This window comes from Nyctereutes procyonoides, unplaced genomic scaffold (assembly GCF_905146905.1).
Source record: "Nyctereutes procyonoides isolate TBG_1078 unplaced genomic scaffold, NYPRO_anot_genome, whole genome shotgun sequence".
In the NCBI taxonomy this organism is placed as follows: domain Eukaryota; kingdom Metazoa; phylum Chordata; class Mammalia; order Carnivora; family Canidae; genus Nyctereutes; species Nyctereutes procyonoides.
In genome coordinates this window covers 23,407,422-23,428,249 of record NW_026575024.1, presented here as the reverse complement: position 1 = coordinate 23,428,249, position 20,828 = coordinate 23,407,422, and the positions used below count along the sequence as shown (strand labels likewise).

Below are 20,828 nucleotides of genomic sequence, written 5' to 3'. Positions count from 1 at the left end.
GCTCCACATCCAACATGGAACCTGATGTGGGGCTCAATCTCACAATCCTGAGATCATGACCTGAGCTGAAATCATGAGTCAGACACTCAAATAACAGAGCTACTGAAGCACCCAAATTTCAATTTATTTTCAACTCTTCTTGGTGTGGTATCATTTTTACATCTTCATTGTTTCTTAAATGTTGTTAATCATTACAAACATAGTTTTTATCAGGGCACCCGAGTGCTCAGTTCGTTAAGCATCCAACTTTGGCTGGGATCATGATTTCAGGGTCCTGGGATGGGCCCTGCATTGGGCTCCACGCTCAATGCAAGGTCGGCTTACCCCTTTCCCTCTGCCCCTTTTCCTGCTCAGGCTTACATGCTCATTCTCTTTATCTCCCAAATAAATAAAATCTTAAAGAAAAACATAGTTTTTATCTGAAAAATCCATTATCTCAAGTTCACAGAAGTATGATGCTGATGATGGTGTCTATTGACTCTTGTTCATGAGGAATTGTCCTCATGCATTTTGCATTTTGGAAGATTAGATCAGGTACTCATCCAGAGCAGAGTTTTCTCCTTGAGAATGCTATGTGCCTTAGGTTGAGTTGTGTTTCCTCAGAGCAGTTTCATGTGTGCTTCTGCCAGGCACCCTCGATTGTTACTTAATTTCTCCATTTTGGAGCTTCTAGACTAAGCAGAGAATATAAATCCAAACTCCAAACTTTTATGAAGACAGGCCTGTGATTACTATGTCCCAGCAATGATTTGTTTTTATCAAAGACACAAGTTGAGATACTCTCAAGCATTCTCTTTCTCTTCCTGCACAAGTGGATACTTCATTTTGTTTTTTCTGGCCTACCCTTTTTCTATGGGCCTAGATCTGTTAGGAAGCCATTCTTTAAAAAGATTTTATTTATTTATTCATGAGAGATGCAGAGAGCGAGGCAGAGACACAGATAGAGGGAGAAGCAGACTCCTTCCTTGAAGGGAGCCCGATGTGGGACTCAATCCCCTGACCTGGGATCATGCCCTGAGTGGAAGGCAGACGCTCAACTGCTGAGCCACCCAGGCGTCCCAAGAAGCCACCTTTTTATTGAGGCCTGGAGGTATCATCTCCTTTACCGATATAGGCATTAATAGCCAGTACCCAAAAAAAGACATCACCCATTATTTTTTGACAATGATTATAAGACAATACAATATGGTCATGGGGAGTTCAGGCCACACTGACTAAAAAATACTTTATGAAACCATTCTCCTCCCATCTATTTGATTCCAATAAAAAAAGTCACTGCTTCCAAAGTCTTGCTAAATTAATGTAGCACTTACCACATTATAGCTACCAACACATTACTTTCCAGGCTATGTGATCTTTTATATGAAAGTGATTTGTGAGCTGTAAATATCTATGTTACTATGAATTATTATATGCTAAGAATGAGAGAAAGAAGAAAGAAACCCCAAACTTGTAGATTACTGACACCCCAGGTCCATTAGCCACCTCTCCTCATCCTATCCCAGAGTCACAAAGTCAGCTCACAAGCTTACTGCTTTTTTCAACTCTTTCACTTCTAGCCCCTGGGAATTTCTCTTACTTTTTCATGAGTCAGCTATCTGTTCCAAGAGATAATTGTTTTTTAGCATTTCAAGATGTTTCTCAGCCGGAAGGTTTCCAGGATTAAGTCTACATATTATTTTATTAGAACTACAACCTTTATAATTAGCTTGCTTACTAGTCATTGTTTCATGATTCATGTCATTAAATAATGTTTTACAAATACTGAAAGAAGATCCTTCCTTATGCGGGTTGCACCACAGTACACATTAAAAGTATTTGCTTCAGATTTTCTTAGCCCAGTGCTTTTTAAACAAGAGCATGCCTCAGAATCACCTGGAAAGCTTAATAAAAACACAGACTGCTGAGCCTCATCCCCAGAGGTTCTGAATTAGTTTTTCTGGGGTGTGCCTGAGAATTTGCATTTCTAACAAGTTTTCAGGTGGTAGCAATGCTTTTGGTTCAGAGGACCAGATTTTAAGAACCACTGCCTTGATTACTTTTTAAAGATTTTTTTATTTATTTATGAGAGACACAGAAAGAGCAGCAGAGACACAGGACGAGGGAGGAGAAGCAGGCTCCATGCAAGGAGCCCAACGTGAGACTCGATCCTGGGAATCTGGGATCACGCCCTGAGCCAAAGGCAGATGCTCAACCACTGAGCCACCCAAGCATCCCAAAGAACCACTGTCTTAGCTCAACAGAGCTAGCCAGAAAAGTATTTTACAGAAATAAAAGATTCCTTTATTAAAATGGAAGCTCGTATTCTAATTATATTTTTGCTTATATTTTCTAAAGAGGAAACTTATATTTCCTTCCACAGCCTGCAGTAGCATCCTAACTGGTATATCTACTTCTGTTCTATCCATCCCTCATCCATTCTTCACCTAGCAACTGGCATGACCTTAAGTTGATTTCCTGCTTAAACCCTTAAAATGGCATCCCATTGCATACAGAATAAAATCCAAAATCCTCACTTATCTCACATCTTCCAGGCATTCTGGTTTTTCTTTGTTTCTAGAACTTTAAGTTCTATCTTGTCCCAGGAACTTTGCACTTGTAATTCCTCTTCCTAGAACACATTACTCCCTCCCGCTTAGTACTTCATCTCTCTGTTCCTTCCTTTTCTTCAAGTATCATTTTATTTATTTTTTTTAAAGATCTTATTTATTTATTCATGAGAGACACAGAGAGAGAGGAGGCAGAGACACAGGCAGAGGGAGAAGCAGGCTCCACGCAGGGACCCTAACGTGGGACTCAATCCCAGGTCTCCAGGATCACACCTGGACTGAAGTCGGCGCTAACCCACTGAGCCACCCCGGCTGCCCTTAAGTCTCATTTTAAAGGTCACTCATCTTGAGGTCCACTCTCTGACCTCAATATTATTAAAGTCTGTAAGCTCTCCTAATTGGACTCTGAGCCCCACTGACACAGCTGTGTTCTGAGTCTTCCTTCTCAGGGGAAGCAGTGGGATTTCTACACTGTGCCTATTGTGTTTAATCCAGATACACTGAGGTCTCCATATTTCTCCCAAGAGAAAAATGGTCCATCTGCACTGGGAAAGGAGAATATGTAACATCTGCAAATGCATTTCTTTCCTTTTTTTTTTTAAAGATTTTATTTATTTATTTATTTACTTATTTATTTATTCATGAGAGACACACAGAGAGGCAGAGACACAGGCAGAGGGAGATGCAGGCTCCCCACGGGGAGCTGGATGCAGGACTCCATCCCAGAACCCCAGGATCACGACGTGAGCAGAAGGCAGACACTTAACCACTGAGCCACCCAGGTGCCCCAAATGCATTTATTTCTTTAACAATTAGGAAAAGTTCATTCATCAGTGTGAAAATAAGGTGAAAGAAGACTATGACAGGGCAGAAGAAACCAACGAAAGAGACTGAAATCTTCCTCTTCTCCCGTTGGGCTTTGCAGGCTGCAGCAACCGGGGCCAGTGACCCCCTCTGCTGGCTGCCTCACGTGCACAGTGACAGTGAAGCTGTCTTGTGCAGGCCCCACCTGCTCCAAAGGTTGATGGATCCCACCTTGATGGAGAAGGTTGAAGCTTGAGTATAAAGCCTGACATTATGAAGAGTGCAATCTCTAACTATTCAGCGTCTTGGTCTCCTGTCATGGCCACCTAAAAGAAGTCTGGAAAGGGAAGGACCATCTAATTCTGGAATTCCTTTTTTTTTTTTTTTTTTAAATCTGGAATTCCTAAAACAGAAAGTCCCTTGTCCCAGTTGTCACTGTTACAGTTCCCTGATTATTTGCTTAACAGTACAAGGCACATTCTGCTTTTTAGTTTTTTCTTTCTTTCTCTGTTTCTTTCTTTCTAGTAAATTCCATGCCCTGTGGGGAGCCCAACACAGGGCTTGAACACACGACCCTGAGATCAAGACCTGAGCTGAGATCAAGAGTTAGATGCTTAACCAACTGAGCCACTCAGGTGCCCTTGCTTTTTATTTTTTCCAATTGTTTATGTTGTAAAATACACATAAATGTTACCATCTTAACCATTTTTAAGTCGAATGTATATATTTCTTGTATACCTCTTTCTAACCCACACTGAAAGTTCCTTGAGAGTAGGCGTGAGCCCAGTCTGTCTTATTCACCATTGTATTCCCATAACCCAGGGAAGAGCTGGGAAACAGGAAGAGCTCAATAAATATGTGTTGAAGGAGTGAATGAGCATCATTTACCTGGAGCCCCACTGAGTAGAGAGGGTTAGGAAGAGCACAAAATAGGCACAGGCCAGAGAGCAGGGGACAATTTCTGCTCACGTCTCTGGGACTTCACCCGAGAATGCATGTCATTCACACTTGGTGGTGGTAGCTAACGCGCAGAAAAGACCCAGGCTCTGGAGCTAGAAAAACCAGGCTTGGAACCCATCAATCTTAGGCAAGCAAAGTCAGTACACTCCATGACTTCCTCATCTAAGAGTGAGGTTTGAAATAGCACCTACCCTCCAGGGTTGTTCTGAGGGTAGAAAGGATTACAGCCCTAGGCATATTGTCAGTTTTCAGCTAACAGGAGCTTGTTTTCTTTCTGCACTTCCCTAGCAAACTGCAGCCTGAGGGCAGAAGGAGGACTCTTGACGTTGCTCAGCTTCTCCTGAATCAGAGCCACAGGGCACCCACAGGGGTCCCTCCTCCTCTTCCTGGAAGCCTTCCCTAACCCAGCAAGTCCATTTCTCCTACAGACTATCACAGTCCCCTGTGCCACCTTTTATCAAAGTTCTGGTCTTACATCACTGAAATGATCTGAGCCAAGCAGCTTCATGAGCCAGAACCACTGAGAGGCTGTTCGAGTACAATCAACCCAACAGGCTCTGGCACCCGGGGTATTTTGAGGTCCAGAAGAAATGGCCGGAATCAGGGCCTGCCATTAACTGGCTGTGATCTAGGGAAACTTACTTCTTGCTTCTACAGGGCAGCTTCTCTTTCAGAAAATGGAGATAAAAGTCACACCTACTTTCTACAGCACTGATTCCCAAACTGCAGGGAATCACCTGGGAGCCGCTCCTAGAGTGTGATTCAGCAGGTCTGTGGTGCGGCCCAATAATAACGCATTATAAGCAGGTGCCCAGGTGATGATGAGGTTTCTGGCTGGGGACACTTTGAAAGGCGCTGTTCTGGGAGGTTCCAAGTTGTTCCAAGAGTCTGATGTGAAACTCTTGGCGGAGCTCCCAGGTCAAGGCAAGCGAATGCTGCTACTACTATTTCTGCCCCGCAGACTCGCCTCCGGGCACCGGGGCCACTGGACAGGGCTGCCGCGACCACAGGACCAGAACCCACCGCCGGGTTTAGACGCCGCAGCCCCCAACACTGATGGGCGGGGCGGCTCCGGGGCGAAGGCGAGCGAGGGGTGGGGCCAAGCGTGCGCGTTGCTGCGCCTGCGTGCGGACAGGGAGGGGGCGTGGCTCCAGCTCCGGGCCGGAAGCAGGAGGCTGCAGGGGCGGGCCGGCTGGCGTCCCCTTTCCGGCTGGTCCCCATGGAGGCGCTGGGGAAGCTCAAGCAGTTCGATGCCTACCCCAAGACTCTGGAGGACTTCCGGGTCAAGACCTGCGGGGGCGCCACGGGTAGGCCGCGGCGGGGTCGGGGTCGCGGGGACAGAGGTGTCCGAGAGGCTGGCCGGGACTCCCGGACCCAGCTCGGCCTATGGGGGGGCTTGAGAGAGTGAGCAGAGGCCCTTCTGACCCTCGCTCCCTTCCCTGCAGTGACCATTGTCAGTGGCCTTCTCATGCTGCTACTGTTTCTGTCCGAGCTGCAGTATTACCTCACCACGGAGGTAAGGGGCGGGGCTAGTACGTGGGCGGGGCTTGGCATTTTAGGGAGGAGAGTAGGGAAGGAGAAGCATGGGGCCAAGTTTTACTGAAGTAGTGCTGCTCCAGGTGCATCCTGAACTCTACGTGGACAAGTCACGGGGAGATAAACTGAAAATCAACATCGACGTGTTTTTTCCGCACATGCCCTGTGCCTGTGAGTACCCACCAGGGGTGGGAGTTGCAAGTTCTCAGGTGGGCTTCCAGCTGCACACCTCCAGCTTGGGTTCTGGACCGGACCCCTGGACAACCTCCTTCCCCTAATCCATTGGTGCCCCAAGACAGTCCCAGCATCCCCTTACCCTCCAAAACCCAGATTCCCCCCTAGCCCCTTGGTTCCCAGTACCTTACCCTGACTTCCTGCTTCCAGATCTGAGCATCGATGCCATGGATGTGGCTGGGGAACAGCAGCTGGATGTGGAACACAACCTGTTTAAGCAACGGCTAGATAAGGATGGCATCCCCGTGAGCTCAGAGGCCGAGCGTCATGGTAACTGTGGGGAGGAGGCCAGATCTTAGATCCCAGAGCTGGACATGCCCAAGCCCTTCCTTCTGGGATGTGGCCGACCAACTGACAAATGAAGCAGCTAAGACCCAGAGAAGTCAAGTGGCTTGCTTAGGGTACCCCAGTTATTAAGAATCAGAGTGGCCTGAAATCCAAGCTTCTGGCCTCTGTATATTGAGTAGAGTACTCTAGTTGGCTATCATCTTCAGCAGTCTCCAGTCCCTACCCATCACAGTTGAGTAACAGAAAGTTGAGGTTAGGTCTTATGTGCTCTTGCCTTGGCAGAACTCATCTAGATGGACCCACATTTCTCTGGGTGTTTGCTTCCCCATCCATTAGCCGAATTCAGTCCTTAATGCTCTTTCCCTTTGGAATGCAGGATGCCTTCAGGTTAAATTTACATTCTTGAGTTAGATTGCCTGAATTCAGATGTAACTTTGTCTCTTACAGTCTGTGGCCTCAGCTGTAAAGTGGTGATAAACCATACTACCCACCACATTGAATTACCAGATCAAATGAAGTCATATGTATGATGCCTGGTATAGAGTGGCTCTTCACCTAGGTTCCTTTCCTGCTTCTAGGTGGCCTCACAACACCTATATTAACTCAGCTTCCCACCATAGCAAAACCCTCCTCAAAGCTATGATTTCTCATACCTTAGGGATTGCTATTTTGTGAGCTTTATCAGTTGTTTATTCCAGGATATATTTTGAACACCAGTAAAACAGAAAATTTGCTGTAGGATTGGATATTGTGCATAAGAGAGCAGAGTCAAGGTTGATTCCAAGGTTTTTGGCCCTGAACAAATGATTGACTTGCAATAAGCATGACCAGAGAAGAAAAAGATAATTTGTTGTATTATATATCTGCTACTGTGTAACAAATTACCCTCAAAATTAGTGGCTTAATAGGACAAACATTTGTTTTTTCAGTTTCTGTGGGTTAGGAATTCAAAAGTGATATGGTTGGATGGTTCTGGCTTAGGGTCTCTCATGAGATTGCAATCAAGCTGTTGGAGCTACAGTCATCTTGCAGGCTTGACTAAGGCTGGAGGATCTGCTTCTAAGGGAGCTCATGCATAAGGCTATTGGCAAGATGCCTCAGTGCCTTCACCATATGCACCTCTAGGAAGAGCTTCTTGCATGTCCTCACAACATGGCATCTGGCTTCTACTTTTGTATGTGATCTGGGAGAGCACAAAGTAGAAATCACAGCTTCTTTTGTGGCCTTAGAAGTTGGACACCATCATTTCTGCAATACACAAATGGTTACACAGATCAGCCCTATTCATTATGGGAGGTAGGGCTACATAAGGATATGAATACCAGGCGGTGGTGGTCACTGGGGACTTCTTGGGAACTGGTCCCACAGGGAAGGATGAGAATTTGGGGGTAGGTTTCATGTTTGAGGCATATTAAATTAGGGATGCCCATTTTATTCCCTTATGATGTTAAGGAGGCAGTTAGATGTACCAGTCTAAACATTAGAGAAAGGCTGGAGAAATAAATATAGGAGTTATCAGCATGCAGATGGTATTTAAAGCCATTGGACTAAAAGAGAAAACCTAGGGAGTAAATGTAAGTAGAGGAGAGGTCTAGAGACTGTACCCTGAGCTCCTCCAATATTTAGAAGTCAGGAAATGAGGATCCAGGAAGGAAGATTAAGAGCCATTAAGGTAGAAGAGAACCAAGAGATGTTGCAAAAGCCAAGTGGAGAAAGAGTTTCGAGAAGAGAGGGTAAGCAACTGTCAAAAACCACTGATAGTCCAGTAAAAGGAGTAAGAGTTGACCATTGCGATTGGCAACATGGAGGCCAGTGGAGACTTTAAAAAGAATAGTTTTGATACTGTTAAGGATGAAAATCTGATCAAAAAACAGAAAAGGAAATAGAGACATTGAGGAAAAACAACGCTTTCAGGAGTTTTGCCATAAGAGAGAGCAGAGAAAGTGTGGGGGGTGGCAGAGAATGCAGGTGGCATAGTGGATTTGGTGGGGAGATGAAATGGGTTCTCTTGCTTCTCTGTTCTTCACGGAAATTGAGAGCAAGATCCTTAGCTAAGAATGAAGAAAGGGAAAGGGATTTTGGAAGCCTAAGATGAGAGGAAAAGATACAAATTAGTCATCCCAGAGAATGGGCAAGTGAGCTGATTAGCGAAATCAAGTAAGATTGCCAGGCGGTCTTAAGGGAGGCACAGGCAAGTAGGCACAGAATTGAATTTAACTAGGGCTTGGGTTTTGCTAGGGTTGTACAACACAGAGAGAGGAACAGATGGGTTCTGGTTATGTGCAAGAGAAGAATTAGAGTAGTGGACCATGGAATTTATTATCCAGCTTTGTCAAGATATAATTGAAATATAACATTGTGAGGGCACCTGGCTGGCTCAGTCGGTTAAGTGTCCTACTCTTGATCTCAGCTCAGGTCTTGATCTCAGGGTCATGGGTTCAGGCCCTACTGGAGCCTACTTAAAAAAAGAAAGAAACGTAACACTGTGTAAATTTAAAGTGTACCATGTGATGATCCGATTACATATATATTACAAAATGATTACCACAGTATCGTTAGCCGACACATCCATCACTTCACATAGTTAATCTTTTTTGTGTGTGTGGTGAGAACATTTAAGATTTACTCTCTTGGGGATCCCTGGGTGGTGCAGCGGTTTGGTGCCTGCCTTTGGCCCAGGGTGCGATCCTGGAGACCCGGGATCGAATCCCACATCGGGCTCCCTGCATGGAGCCTGCTTCTCCCTCTGCCTGTGTCTCTGCCTCTCTCTCTCTCTCTGTGACTATCATAAATAAATAAAAATAAAAAAAAAAGATTTACTCTCTTAACAACTTTCAAGTATACAATAAAGTATCGTTAACTATAGTCACCATCCTGTACATTGCATCCTAGAATTTATTTCATCTTATAACTGGAAGTTTGTACACTCTGACCAACATCTCCCAGCCCCTACCTCCCAGCCCCTGGCAACTACCATTCTATTCTTGGTTTCTATGAATTAGGCTTTTTTAGAATCCACGTATAAAAGACAGCATAAAGTTGTCTTTTTCTGTTTTTTTTTTTTATATTTTTTTAATTTTTTTTTTATTTATGATAGTCACAGAGAGAGAGAGGCAGAGACACAGGCAGAGGGAGAAGCAGGCTCCATGCACCGGGAGCCCGATGTGGGATTTGATCCCGGGTCTCCAGGATCCGCCCTGGGCCAAAGGCAGGCGCCAAACTGCTGCGTCACCCAGGGATCCCATCTTTTTCTGTTTTATTTCACTTTAGTGTATGTCCTCAAGGTTTCTCCATGTTGTTGCAAATAACAGGATTTCCTTCTTTTTAATGGCTGAATGATACTCCATTATGTGTATATACACATTTTCTTTATCTGTTCATCTGCTGATGGACACTTAGATTGTTTCCATGTCTTGGGTGTTGTAAATAATGCTGCAAAGAACATGGGACTGCAGATACCTATATGAGATAGGATTTTTTTTTTGGGGGGGGGTGGGAGATATATACTCAGAAGTGAGATTGCTAGAACATATGCTAGTTCTCTTTTTAATTTTTCAAGGAACTTCTGTACTGTTTTCCATAGTGGCTGCACCAATTTACATTCCTACCAACAGTGCACAAGGGTTCCCATTTCTCCACATCTTTGTCAATACTAGTTATATCTTTTCTTTTTTTTTTTTTTAAGTAGGCTCCGTACCTAATGTGGGGCTCAAATTTACAATCCCAAGATCAAGAATCACATTTTCTACTGAATGAGCCAGCCAGGCACCCTAATACTAATTATTTCTTTTTTTTTTTAAGTCAAAAAAATTTATTTTTGAAGATTTATTTATTTATTCATGAGAGACATGCAGAGGGAGAAGCAGGCTCCCTGCAGGGAGCCCAACGTGAGACTGGATCCTGGATCCCGGGATCACGCCCTGAGCCGAAGGCAGACCTGAGCCGAAGGCAGACGGTCAATACTGAGCCACCCAGGCGTCCCTTACTTCTTGTTTCTATTTATTTATTTATTTTGGATAATAGCCATTCTAACAGGGGGTGGTATCTTAATGGTTTTGATTTGCATTTCTCTGATGATTAATGATGTAGAGCTCTTTTCCATTCGTCTGTTGGCCATTTGTATATGTTCTTTTGAAAAATGATTATTCAGGTCCTTTGCCCGTTTTAAATTAGGTTGCTTGCATGTTTGTTTGTTTTGTTGAGCTGTAGGAGTTCCTTATATATTTTGGATGTTAACTCCTTATCAGATATATAATTTGTGAATATTTTCTTGTATTCCATTGGTTGCCTTGTCATTTTGTTAACTGTTTCTTTTGATGTGCAGAAACTTTTCATTTTGATGTAGTTCCATTCGTTTATTTTTGCTTTTGTTACCTGTACTTTTGGTGTCATAACCAAAAAATTATTGCCAAGACCAATGTCAAGGAGCTCTTTCCTTATTTTCTTTTAGGAGTTTTACAGTATCAAGTCTTACCTTTAAGTCTTTAATCATTTCAAGTTAATTTTTGTGAGTTGTGTAAGATAGGGGTCCATTTTCATTTTTTGCATATGAATATCCAGTTTTCCCAGCAGCGTCTATTGAAGAGAGATAGTCCATTCCCCATTTGGACCATGGAATTTAAATAAGGAGGGAATTGAGGGCATGCGGGTGTGATAGTGTCACTGTTGTCAAAGAATTGGTTTCTGGGTACTGGAGATAGTGAGCTGGGAAAATAAGGATAAGTAGTTGGAGATTGGGATCCTTGAAATTGAACTGTAGAAGGTTTGCAGTCATTAGAAATAACAAGGTCTAGCTGTGTGTGTGGAAATGAAGGGGGATGATAATGAGATGACAAGATACAATGACTGTTGGAAGTCAGGAGGTCAGGGTATTGAATATTGAAATCTGCAGTGAGGAGGTAGTTACTGGCAGGGGGTTGGTGTGGAGAGGTCTGAGGAGCACCACCAAGAGGTAGCTAAAGGCATACGCTTCGGAACTGGGTCTGAAATCTGCCACTTATTGTGTCAAAGCCACTTCTTGTCTCTGAGCCTCTGTACCTTTGCAAGTATAATGCAGATGATAATCCCCAGCTTCATAGGGTCTGCGTCTGGGTGAAAGGAGACATTCTGTGCACAGCAACCTATAGTCAGCTAACATTTAGCATTTGCTGTTACTGTTTCATGGCTAGTACTTATTTAAGGAAATAATATATGTGTGGAAGTGCTTAGTGAATGACACATAGTGTGCACCATATAAATATTAGCTATTTTTTTAAAGATTTTATGTTTTTGAGAGAGAAGTGAGGGGGAGGAGCAAGGGAGAGGGAGAAACAGACTCCCCTCTGAGAAGGAAGCCTGACACAGGGCTTAATCCCAGGAGCCAAAAGCAGTTGCTTAACCAACTGAGCCACCTAGGTGCCCCAATATTAGCTATTACTATGGCTTTTATTATTCCCAAGCCACAGGCCAAAGGGCCTGTGCAGGGATCAGGGGTGCAGATTTCACTTTTTCTGCTCCGAGCTGATGCCCCTACCTCTGCCCTCCCCTTAGAGCTCGGGAAAGTCGAGGTAAAGGTGTTTGACCCTGACTCCTTGAACCCTGATCGCTGTGAGAGCTGCTACGGTGCCGAGACAGAAGACATCAAGTGAGCCAGACCCTGGGGGGCCGGGTTGGGGGTGCTGTGTGTCAACCATCCTCAGCCTGTGTCAGACTGCAGCTGGGGAAGAAGTTGGACCAAGAGCTTAACAGGGATGGGGTGCGCACCTCAGTCTCTGATCCTCGTGCAAGTAGCGGGGCTCTGTGGCCAGGCCCTGCATGAGGCCACAGCAGGGAATGAGGCTGAAGTCCCCACTCTGGTTCATAGGTGGTCTCTAGAGTCCAGATGCCTGGGTTCCACCCTTGTGTCCTTGGGCAAAGCCACATAATTAACCTCTCTCGTGAAGGGGGATGATGATAACACCCATGACAGTCACATCAGGATGAGCCGTGTAGTGTATGTAAAGCCCTGAGCTTGAAGGCCCAGCCCAGGTAATTCAGCCCTTGATATATGGCCACTGCTGTTATGTTCCTCAGGCCTGGCCCTGAGAAACAGGTCTAGGGTAGGGCCTGGGAATATGTATTTAATATTTTTTTGCATTGTGGTAAAGTATATGTGACTTCTAAGACTTACCATTTTGACTATTTTCACTTGTACAATTCAGTGGCATTAACTACATTTAACTGTTGTGGAACCATTACCGTGCTATGTCCTAAAACTTTTCATTATCACAAATGGAACGGGAATGTGTATTTTTAAGAGTCCTGCTCCCTCCGAGGGCACAGAGTTTGAGAACATTTGGTGGTCAGGGACGCAGTTGGTAGAGGCTTCACTAGCAGACAGAACCACTCTATGTCCCAAGGTACCAACTCTGTGTCTGTGCTTCTGTGACGCTCTCACTCCCCACCCCCTACTGCCCCCCTACCCTTCCACAGGTGCTGTAACACCTGTGAGGATGTGCGGGAGGCCTATCGCCGTCGGGGCTGGGCCTTCAAGAACCCTGACACTATTGAGCAGTGCCGGCGAGAAGGCTTCAGCCAGAAGATGCAGGAGCAGAAGAATGAAGGCTGCCAAGTATATGGCTTCTTAGAAGTCAACAAGGTACAGGAGGGACTATGGCGGAAGAGGGCCAGCCGAACTATGGATCGGCCTGTTCCACTGTGAGCCCAGGGCCCACTCAGGCCCTCAGGAGAGAGAGGGAAGGGAGGAGACGGCTGGAGAATGAGCAGGAATGTCCCCTACAGGTGGCTGGAAACTTCCACTTTGCTCCTGGGAAGAGCTTCCAGCAGTCTCACGTGCACGGTGAGTAAGCCTCAAACCCTGGGATCCCAGGCAAGTTTGAGCGCTGCTTCACCTGCCCAGGTTGTGTGTCTTTGGCCTGAAGGAGACCCTCAGCTCAGGGCAGCAGTTATAAGAGTACAGGCTGAGGAACCAGACTGCCTGGGTTCAGTTTCAGACCTTACCGGCTGTGTGAAACTTTGAGCAAGTTTCTTAACCTTTTTGAGCTTGTTTCCTACTTTATAAAATGGACAGGCAAGTCCTTCTGTCCTGGGGTGCTGGTGTCAGTGAAGGACAGCACGAGCTGAAGGGCAGCATAAGCCCAGCTGTGGAGACCGTTTGTTCCAAAGGTAGCCCCCCAATGTCAGGTGAGCTGTATGGAAGGCCTTGGGGTCAGCAGAGCTGGACTGGAGTGCAGGTTCACCCACTTCCTGAGAGTTATATCAGATTTGGGGGCCATTGTGCCCTACTCAGTTTCTTCTCCTATGAAATGGGGCTGAAGATACTAGTACCTCCGTCACACGGTTGTCCACAGGGATGAACTAATGGAATTTATTTTCATTCATTTATTCATGTGTATATTCGCTAGATATTTAGCAGTCACTGTGTGCCCCCTTGTAGCCTGGGTGCTAACAATACAGCTCTGAACAAAACAGTCCTGGTCTTCAACATTCTAGTAAAGAAACAGACTGAAAACAAGTATGTGAAATATATGGACTCTCAGGTGCTATTAAGTACTATGAACCAAAAGAAGGCAGGGTAAAGAGGACGGAGGCGAGGGGCTCTAGGGGATGGTAGGAGTGTGCTGTCATGTATCCAAATCTCTGAGCTGGGAACGGCTTGGCAAGTTGGAGGCACTGAAAGAAGGGGGGGGGCAGTGGTGCACAGCAAGCTGGTGCTGGCGGTGTGCTCAGTGATGAGGTGAGCCAGCTAACAGGGCCACATCCCTGTGCTCTGAAGGGCACCCCAGGGACAAGAACTTTTAGCCTCCATGAGACGCGGAGCCATCCTAGGGCTCTGAGGAGGTGCTACATGAGGGGACCTGACTCTGCAGAGGTAGGCTGCTCTCTTGTCTGGATGAGGTTGCCCTGGAGGTGAGGGTAGGCGGAGAGGAAGAGCTCCAAGGACTGAGCAGTGTGCCTCCAGGTCAGAGGATGCAGGCGGGCATGGGGAGGGAGCAGCCGCTGAGACCCGTAGGAGCGCTGGTCAGATGAGAATGCCAGCCAAGAGGTGGTGTCCTGAAAGCCCTCAGATGGAGGTGTTTCCAAACCCAGATCAGATGCTTCTGGACGACAAGTAAGAGTTGCCCACTGGGTGTGTGACAGGACAGTGGTCATTGTGACCTTGGCAGCAGTTTTCATGGAGTGATAGGGAGCACCTGCTCTGTGGCTCAGGAGGGACAGGTTGTGGAGTTGGAGTGGGTGAGTAAGCACCTCTCTTCTGTGGAGTTCACTCTAAAGGGAGGAGAGTGGGCTGGAGCTGGATGGAAATGTTGGGCTTGAGGGAGATGTGTGAGGTCACCGTAGACTAAATGCTATGGGAGTAGTCTACTACATAGAAAGCCAGAGCCATGCTCCAAGTGGGAGGGACAGTCGCTGGAGTGAAACCCTTGAGAAGGAAAAAGAGCGTAGAAAGCCCAAACCTGGTGACAGGAGGAAAGGCAAATGAAGTTGGGACAGGCAGGATGCCTGGTGATGAGGAGATTGTGGGGAAGGGTGATGGGGTTGTGAGGAGAGAGTTGTGGCCAGAGGCTAGAGCCACCAAGGAGAAGCGCTTCTGTGTGGATCTCTTAAGTGATGAAAATGAGAAAGGAGAGTTGGTATAGTTTGCCACGAGCTGCAAAGCTGGTGAGTTGGGGGGCAGCTTGAGGGACAGTGATCTGGAAGTGATATTAAGGAGCAAGGTGTCGCTTCAGGCCATGGAGGAGGGTAAGTGTGGGGAAGAATTTGTCACCCCTGAGGAGGCTGCCGGGAAAAGGATCTTTCCCTGAGAAGAGGGCCAGGCTGCAGTTGGGGTGACAAGGTGAGTGTAAGGAGTAGAGGTTGAAAATATAGGGGTTTCACTGATGAGATGTGGGGCCCCTGGGAGGGCTGGGAGTTCGGATGGTGTTAGGGGACCTGCAGAGCCAGTGTGACAGCAGTCTAGGGGTGAGAGATGAGCGGCAGTCCTGAGCTGCCCAGGGGCTGTAGTGAGCAGGAGTAATAGGAGAGCCCCGCTGGTGTGGAAGGCAGTGTGTGGGATGAGGCAGAGTGTGGGTCAGGGATGGGAGGTGGGCCTGGAGGGGGTCGAGAAGGGTGGTCTCACAGGGACTGTGGGAAGATGGTCACTGTGGAGCTGTTGGCATGGGGCCTGGAGGCACTCGGGAGGAGGCAGTGGGCTGGCAGGCCCCAGCAGCCTCTCTGCTCCCACACCTGGGCTGCTGTCAGAGTCAGGGAGCCCAGGGCAAGGGGTGGTCTGTGTCCTGGGAGGATGTTTAAAATACAAAGCTCTGATTGCCTGAGGCCAAATAATCTGGCTAGATTGAAGGTTTGGGAGCTAGATCCTGACATCCTTGTTGCTTGGAGGAGGAGGCAGGAATTATAAAGTTCACCAAGTACTTTTCCGTCTTAGATCCTACCTGGTCCTCAGGACAGCCCTTTGTAGAGATCGCTGAAGCCCAGAGAGGGCAAGTGACTTGCCCAAGGTAACACAGCTAGGAAAGTAGCTTATTGGCTCTAAGTCTTTTATTCTTCTCAGGCCACCATACTTCTGCCCTCAAGAGCCCCTGCATTCACTGGCTAGGGAAGAGTTCTCCTGGGGATGGGACCAGGAGGAGGCTTGTTGGCTGGTTCCACACCCTGCTGCCGAGGCAGGAATACTCCAGGCTTCCTTTCTACCATGTTTCTTACTCCATAGTTCTCATTGTGAAGCTCTCAATCTTTTTTCTCTTCCTCCCCTCTCTCTCCTTCCCTACCTCATGCTGCAGTACATGCTGTGGAGAGTAAGTGGCCCTGCCCCGCCAGGGAGGCCAAGCCCCGGCTTCTGGGGCACCCTACCCTCCCAGGATGGGGGGAGGTTTGGATGGGCCTGGGATTGGGGTCTTACTTTTCAGGTAGGGTTCCTTGAAGCAGAAATGATCAGGACCAGAGGGCAGGAAGCACTTGTTCTAGAATAGACAGTACAGGGTACCCATGACATTTCCTTTGAGGGCTCTGAGGGTAGGGGCCAAGGGGCCAGGGAAAGTGCTTGGACAGCATTCTGAGGGCCCACTTCACCTTGGGGGTCAGTGATTGGCCATCAGCTGTGTTTAGTAAGAGACCAGAGTCAGCAGGGTTTGGCTCCTGAGGTACAAGCAGGGACTGGGCGAGAGTGGAAACCTGGGAGATGCCCGTAGAGGGCTCCCTGTATATGTTGGGAAGGAAATGGGGTCTGTGTTCTTAAAGCCCGAGGAGGGCATGGACTTGCACAAGGCCCAAGGCAGGGCCAGGCTGGGGGGATGAAGGGCCGAAGAGGAGCTGGGCAGTCATACTCAGGGAGGGGTGAGGAGGCCTGAGCGAGGACACTGAGGGAGGCAGGAAGCCAGTCCTGCTCCACCTGGTGACACATTCTCCCTTCTCTCCTAGTCCATGATTTGCAGAGCTTCGGCCTCGACAACGTACGTACCAGCCAGAAGCCATGCAGGTGGATGGGGTGGGAGTGGTTGCTGCTTCATGTGTCCACGGGGATGACTGGGGAAGAGGGCGCAGATAAAAAGATCCCGTATTCTATTAGAGGATCGGTCTGAGGGTCAGGAACTGAGATCTGCACAGGCCAGAGGTGGGGGATGGGGGACAGGAGCGTCCTGGGCAGAGACCCCCTGGCAAAGTCAGGAGAGAGAGGAGCACCTCTCAGACCCCGCCCGGGCTGGTGTGGGGGGTGAGGCTGGAGAGGTTGGCGGGGACTCTGGTCAAGCAGTAGTCAGTCTTCCTCCTGAGAGCGATGGAAGCTGTTGGCCCTTTAACCAGTACCATGATATAATCAGATTTGCAGGTTTTTAAAGATCCCTCTAGGGACTGAGGTTGATAAAGTTTGGAGCAGGACAGGAGTCAGAGCTGGGAAATCTGAGGCGCTTCTAGGCTGGGCTTCCCTGGCCTGAGACTCCCAGGCAAAGTGGGCCCCTGCCATACGGAGTCTGTGCCCAGTCTTTATGTGCCTTGTGTTTGGATGCAGCCGGAGCCTCAAAGTGTGGAGGCCCAGAGGCTGTGAACTCTGTGAGAAAGGAGTTCCCGGTGGGGCGTGGGGGTGCCTGTGTTGGTCACATCTCCCAGGCAGGACCTCTTCTTCCTTCCCCCATCTCCCCACACCCCCTCCCCAGAGCCAGGTACCCCTGTCTGGTGCTGCACTACAGAACTTCCGATGGGGTGAGGGCTGTTGGGGCCTTGAGCGCTTGAGGCTCACGTGTCGGTGTTGCTTGCAGATCAACATGACCCACTATATCCGGCACCTGTCATTTGGGGAGGACTACCCAGGCATTGTGAACCCCTTGGACCGTACCAACGTCACCGCACCCCAAGGTACCAGCCTAGAAGGTGGCCCCCAGCTGCCAAAGCCCTGTCCAGCATTCATGCCCAGTGCTCTCTTCTCCCTGCAGCCTCCATGATGTTCCAGTACTTTGTGAAGGTGGTGCCCACAGTGTACATGAAGGTAGATGGAGAGGTGAGTCTGCAGGAGCTTGGGTATCCGAGTCCCTCCTGGTGCCAAGCACTTGAGTCCTGTCAACCTGGGAAGTGGGGTGCTGCTCTTCTCCCCAGCTGATGGATGACAAGCTGACGTGCAGGGGCAGTAGGTGATGGGACCCCCACAGCCAGAGTGCAGGCCCTGGGCTGTCAGGCTTGAGAGCACTTGTGCTTTCTACTTGCCCAGACTGCCTCCATCCATTCCTCTGGTGCTCACTGTCCACATGGTCTGCCTGGGTTGGGAGCTCACCCTTCCTGGGTCCTCTCCTTCCCTTTCTACTGTGGCCATTGGAGCAGCATCTTGGCAGACAGGAAGTCAAGCCTGGCCTTGCCAGGAGTTCGTGGTGTGCGGTCTTGGAGAGTTGCTTCCCATCCCTGAACCCCTGCTGAGAGAACCCTCTGCATGTAGCTGGGATTGGTAAACTGTAAAGAGCTGGTGACCAAGGAGAAGCTGAGATGGTGAGGCTGGCTGAGAGAGTGTCCGGGGGGGTTCCTAGGCCTTGAGGTGTTCACTAGCAACCGGGGCCTTGTTTTCCCTCCCACACAGTGCAGGCGCCACACATGAGGGGCAGGAACAGGCATAGGTCTGGGGGGCTTGGGAGCCAGGTCACAGACTCAGCCCTGGCCCTGACTCCCTTCCTGTCCCAGGTGCTGAGGACAAATCAGTTCTCTGTGACCAGACATGAGAAGGTCGCCAATGGGCTGATGGGTGACCAGGGGCTTCCTGGAGTCTTTGTGCTTTATGAGCTGTCACCCATGATGGTGAAGCTGACAGAGAAGCACAGGTGAGGGCAGGGGTGACGGAGAGGGGCCTGGGGCTTCAGGGAGGAGGGGTACCTGTTAACACCCGCCCCTGGCACCCACCCTGTCCCTCCACCAGGTCCTTCACACACTTCCTGACGGGCGTGTGCGCCATCGTCGGGGGCATGTTCACAGGTCAGAAGCTCTAGGCTGGCTGGGGCTGGGGCTGGGGTGTGGCAGAGAAGATAAAGCCTGGGCTTCCTGCCGGAGTTGTGGTGGGGGGAAGGAGGGGCACCTCAGCAGCCAAGGGGAGATGCTGGCCTAGCCGGTTAGGTGAGGAGGCTCTGGGGTCCAGCCACGTGTTGGGTGAGTGCCAGCCTCTATCTCTCTCCCCAGTGGCTGGACTCATTGATTCGCTCATCTACCACTCAGCTCGAGCCATCCAGAAGAAAATTGATCTCGGGAAGACAACGTAGTTGTCTCCTTCCCCCTCTGTTGTTCCCTTCTCCTGTTTCTCTTTGGCCCTGTGGTCATTTCCCAGGCTCGTCCCCACGCACCCCCACTCCGTCGTTCTGAGCCCAGGTTGATAAATCTATTAATTGTGATAGTACTCACTGGTCTCCGTGTGCTTCTTGTATCTGACCAGAGCCTAGAAACAACCCCTCATTCAGCCACTTACTGAAAGCAGTCAGGACTGACAGATCGGGCCAGATGCCCTCTGGGAGCCCCACATAGACATCCCCTGGCTAATAGGGCTTTATTCAAACCTGACGGATGTCCACCCCACGGCCCTGTCCTCAGTCCCTCCTCTGCACTGGTCTTTGGGCCTTTTGGGTCCAGCTCCAGGGCTGAGATGGACCTTTCCCGTATGAGCTTCCTGGAGCCACTATGGCCCTCGGGATCATGAGTGGCTGACCCCAGTAGTACTAGAGCCCTGGGTGCAGACTGGGGCTTGTCACCTCTTCAGTGAGGGCTAAAGCCGGGGCTTCTCCCTGCTACCCTGGGCTCAGTCTACTGAGAGGGGTCCAGCCAGGTTGGGTTGAGTCTCCTAGGTGGAGGCAGAACTAAAAACTTGGAGAGATGGGAGCAATGGCCACTGTGGAGCCGGTCTGGCATCAGACCCCCAGCTCTGGGTCTCCTCAGGGTTTCCCTTTATAGCCCCGAATACGTGTGCAGAACCAGGCCCAAGACCCCACCATGTGCAGCCCAGGGAAGCAAGGATGTTGCCAGCTGGTCAGTTCATTCAGTCCTTTCTCAGGGAGTGTCTGGGTAAGATACTGGAAGCAGGAATAGAGAAGACAGGAAGCAAAGTGGGATGATGAGAGCAACATCTCTAGAGGCAGACCGGCCTGAGATCCGGCTCTGATGGGATCACTCACGAGCTGTGTGGCCTTGGCCAGGTCTCATCTAGAAATTGCAAATCGTATTGCCGCTGTAGTGAGTCTTGTTTTTTTGGTCAGCTGGAAACCATTCCTACTTGTGAACAGTATCCCGAATTTCCCCTGGACACCTCCCTATCTTCTCACCTTCTGTATTGGGGAGGAGGTTTGATTTCCCACCCTAAGCTCCAGGGAGGCCCCCAGTCAGCATAGCGCATCCCCCTGGCCACAGTGAGCCAGGGCACGCCAGGCTGTGTCAGGACTGGGAAAGTTTGCTTCTGGATATGAATGTGGGAAGACATGAGGTTGGTGCCGCCATTCTACAGTCCTGAGGGGGCGGATTGTCTACAAATGAGCTGGCCCCCAGAGGACAGCAGAGCTGAGCCCAGAGGCAGAGAACCAGTCCTAGGGACATCGCTTGAATCCCATGACAAGTCGCCAGTTAAACCCTGGGAATAGCAAGCCCCCCAAATCCCTTTCTGCTTAAGCCATTTTGGGTTAGGATTTCTATCACTTGCACCCAGAAGTGTGCTGAGAGGGCTGCTGTCAGAGTTGATGAATAAACAAGCTAATGAAGTATGGAAAGTGCTTAGCTGTCACAGGATGGTAGAAGCCATAAGCAAGTTAAGTGAAAGGGACCCAGCCGTTGTCAGGAGTGGGAGCAACAAGTGGGCTGCTCAGAGGGCATGACAGCTTGGTGGCCAGGACTCCGCGGCCCTGAACTCCCTGCCAGGTCCCATTCTTCTGAGTGGCAGCCTCCCATCTCTAGATGACTCCTCAGCCCGGGTCATCCAGGGACAGCTCTGTTTTCTGCCCCCTGTATTACCACGTAGAGCCGAGTTCAGGCATC

The 20,828-nt window shown here is 49.0% G+C and overlaps 1 protein-coding gene across 1 annotated transcript; it reads left to right on the top strand.

The window, feature by feature from the left end:
• The first annotated feature begins 5,469 nt into the window (after positions 1–5,469).
• Positions 5,470–19,209, top strand: ERGIC3 (ERGIC and golgi 3). The gene is made up of 13 exons (XM_055304501.1): positions 5,470–5,620; positions 5,759–5,829; positions 5,933–6,020; positions 6,234–6,353; positions 11,901–11,994; positions 12,822–12,987; positions 13,131–13,188; positions 16,767–16,798; positions 17,600–17,696; positions 17,774–17,838; positions 18,507–18,643; positions 18,739–18,794; positions 18,996–19,209. Exons 1-13 carry the CDS (start codon positions 5,533–5,535, stop codon positions 19,073–19,075), a joined length of 1,152 nt encoding a protein of 383 aa, XP_055160476.1. The 5' UTR covers positions 5,470–5,532; the 3' UTR covers positions 19,076–19,209.
• The last annotated feature ends 1,619 nt before the right edge of the window (positions 19,210–20,828 follow it).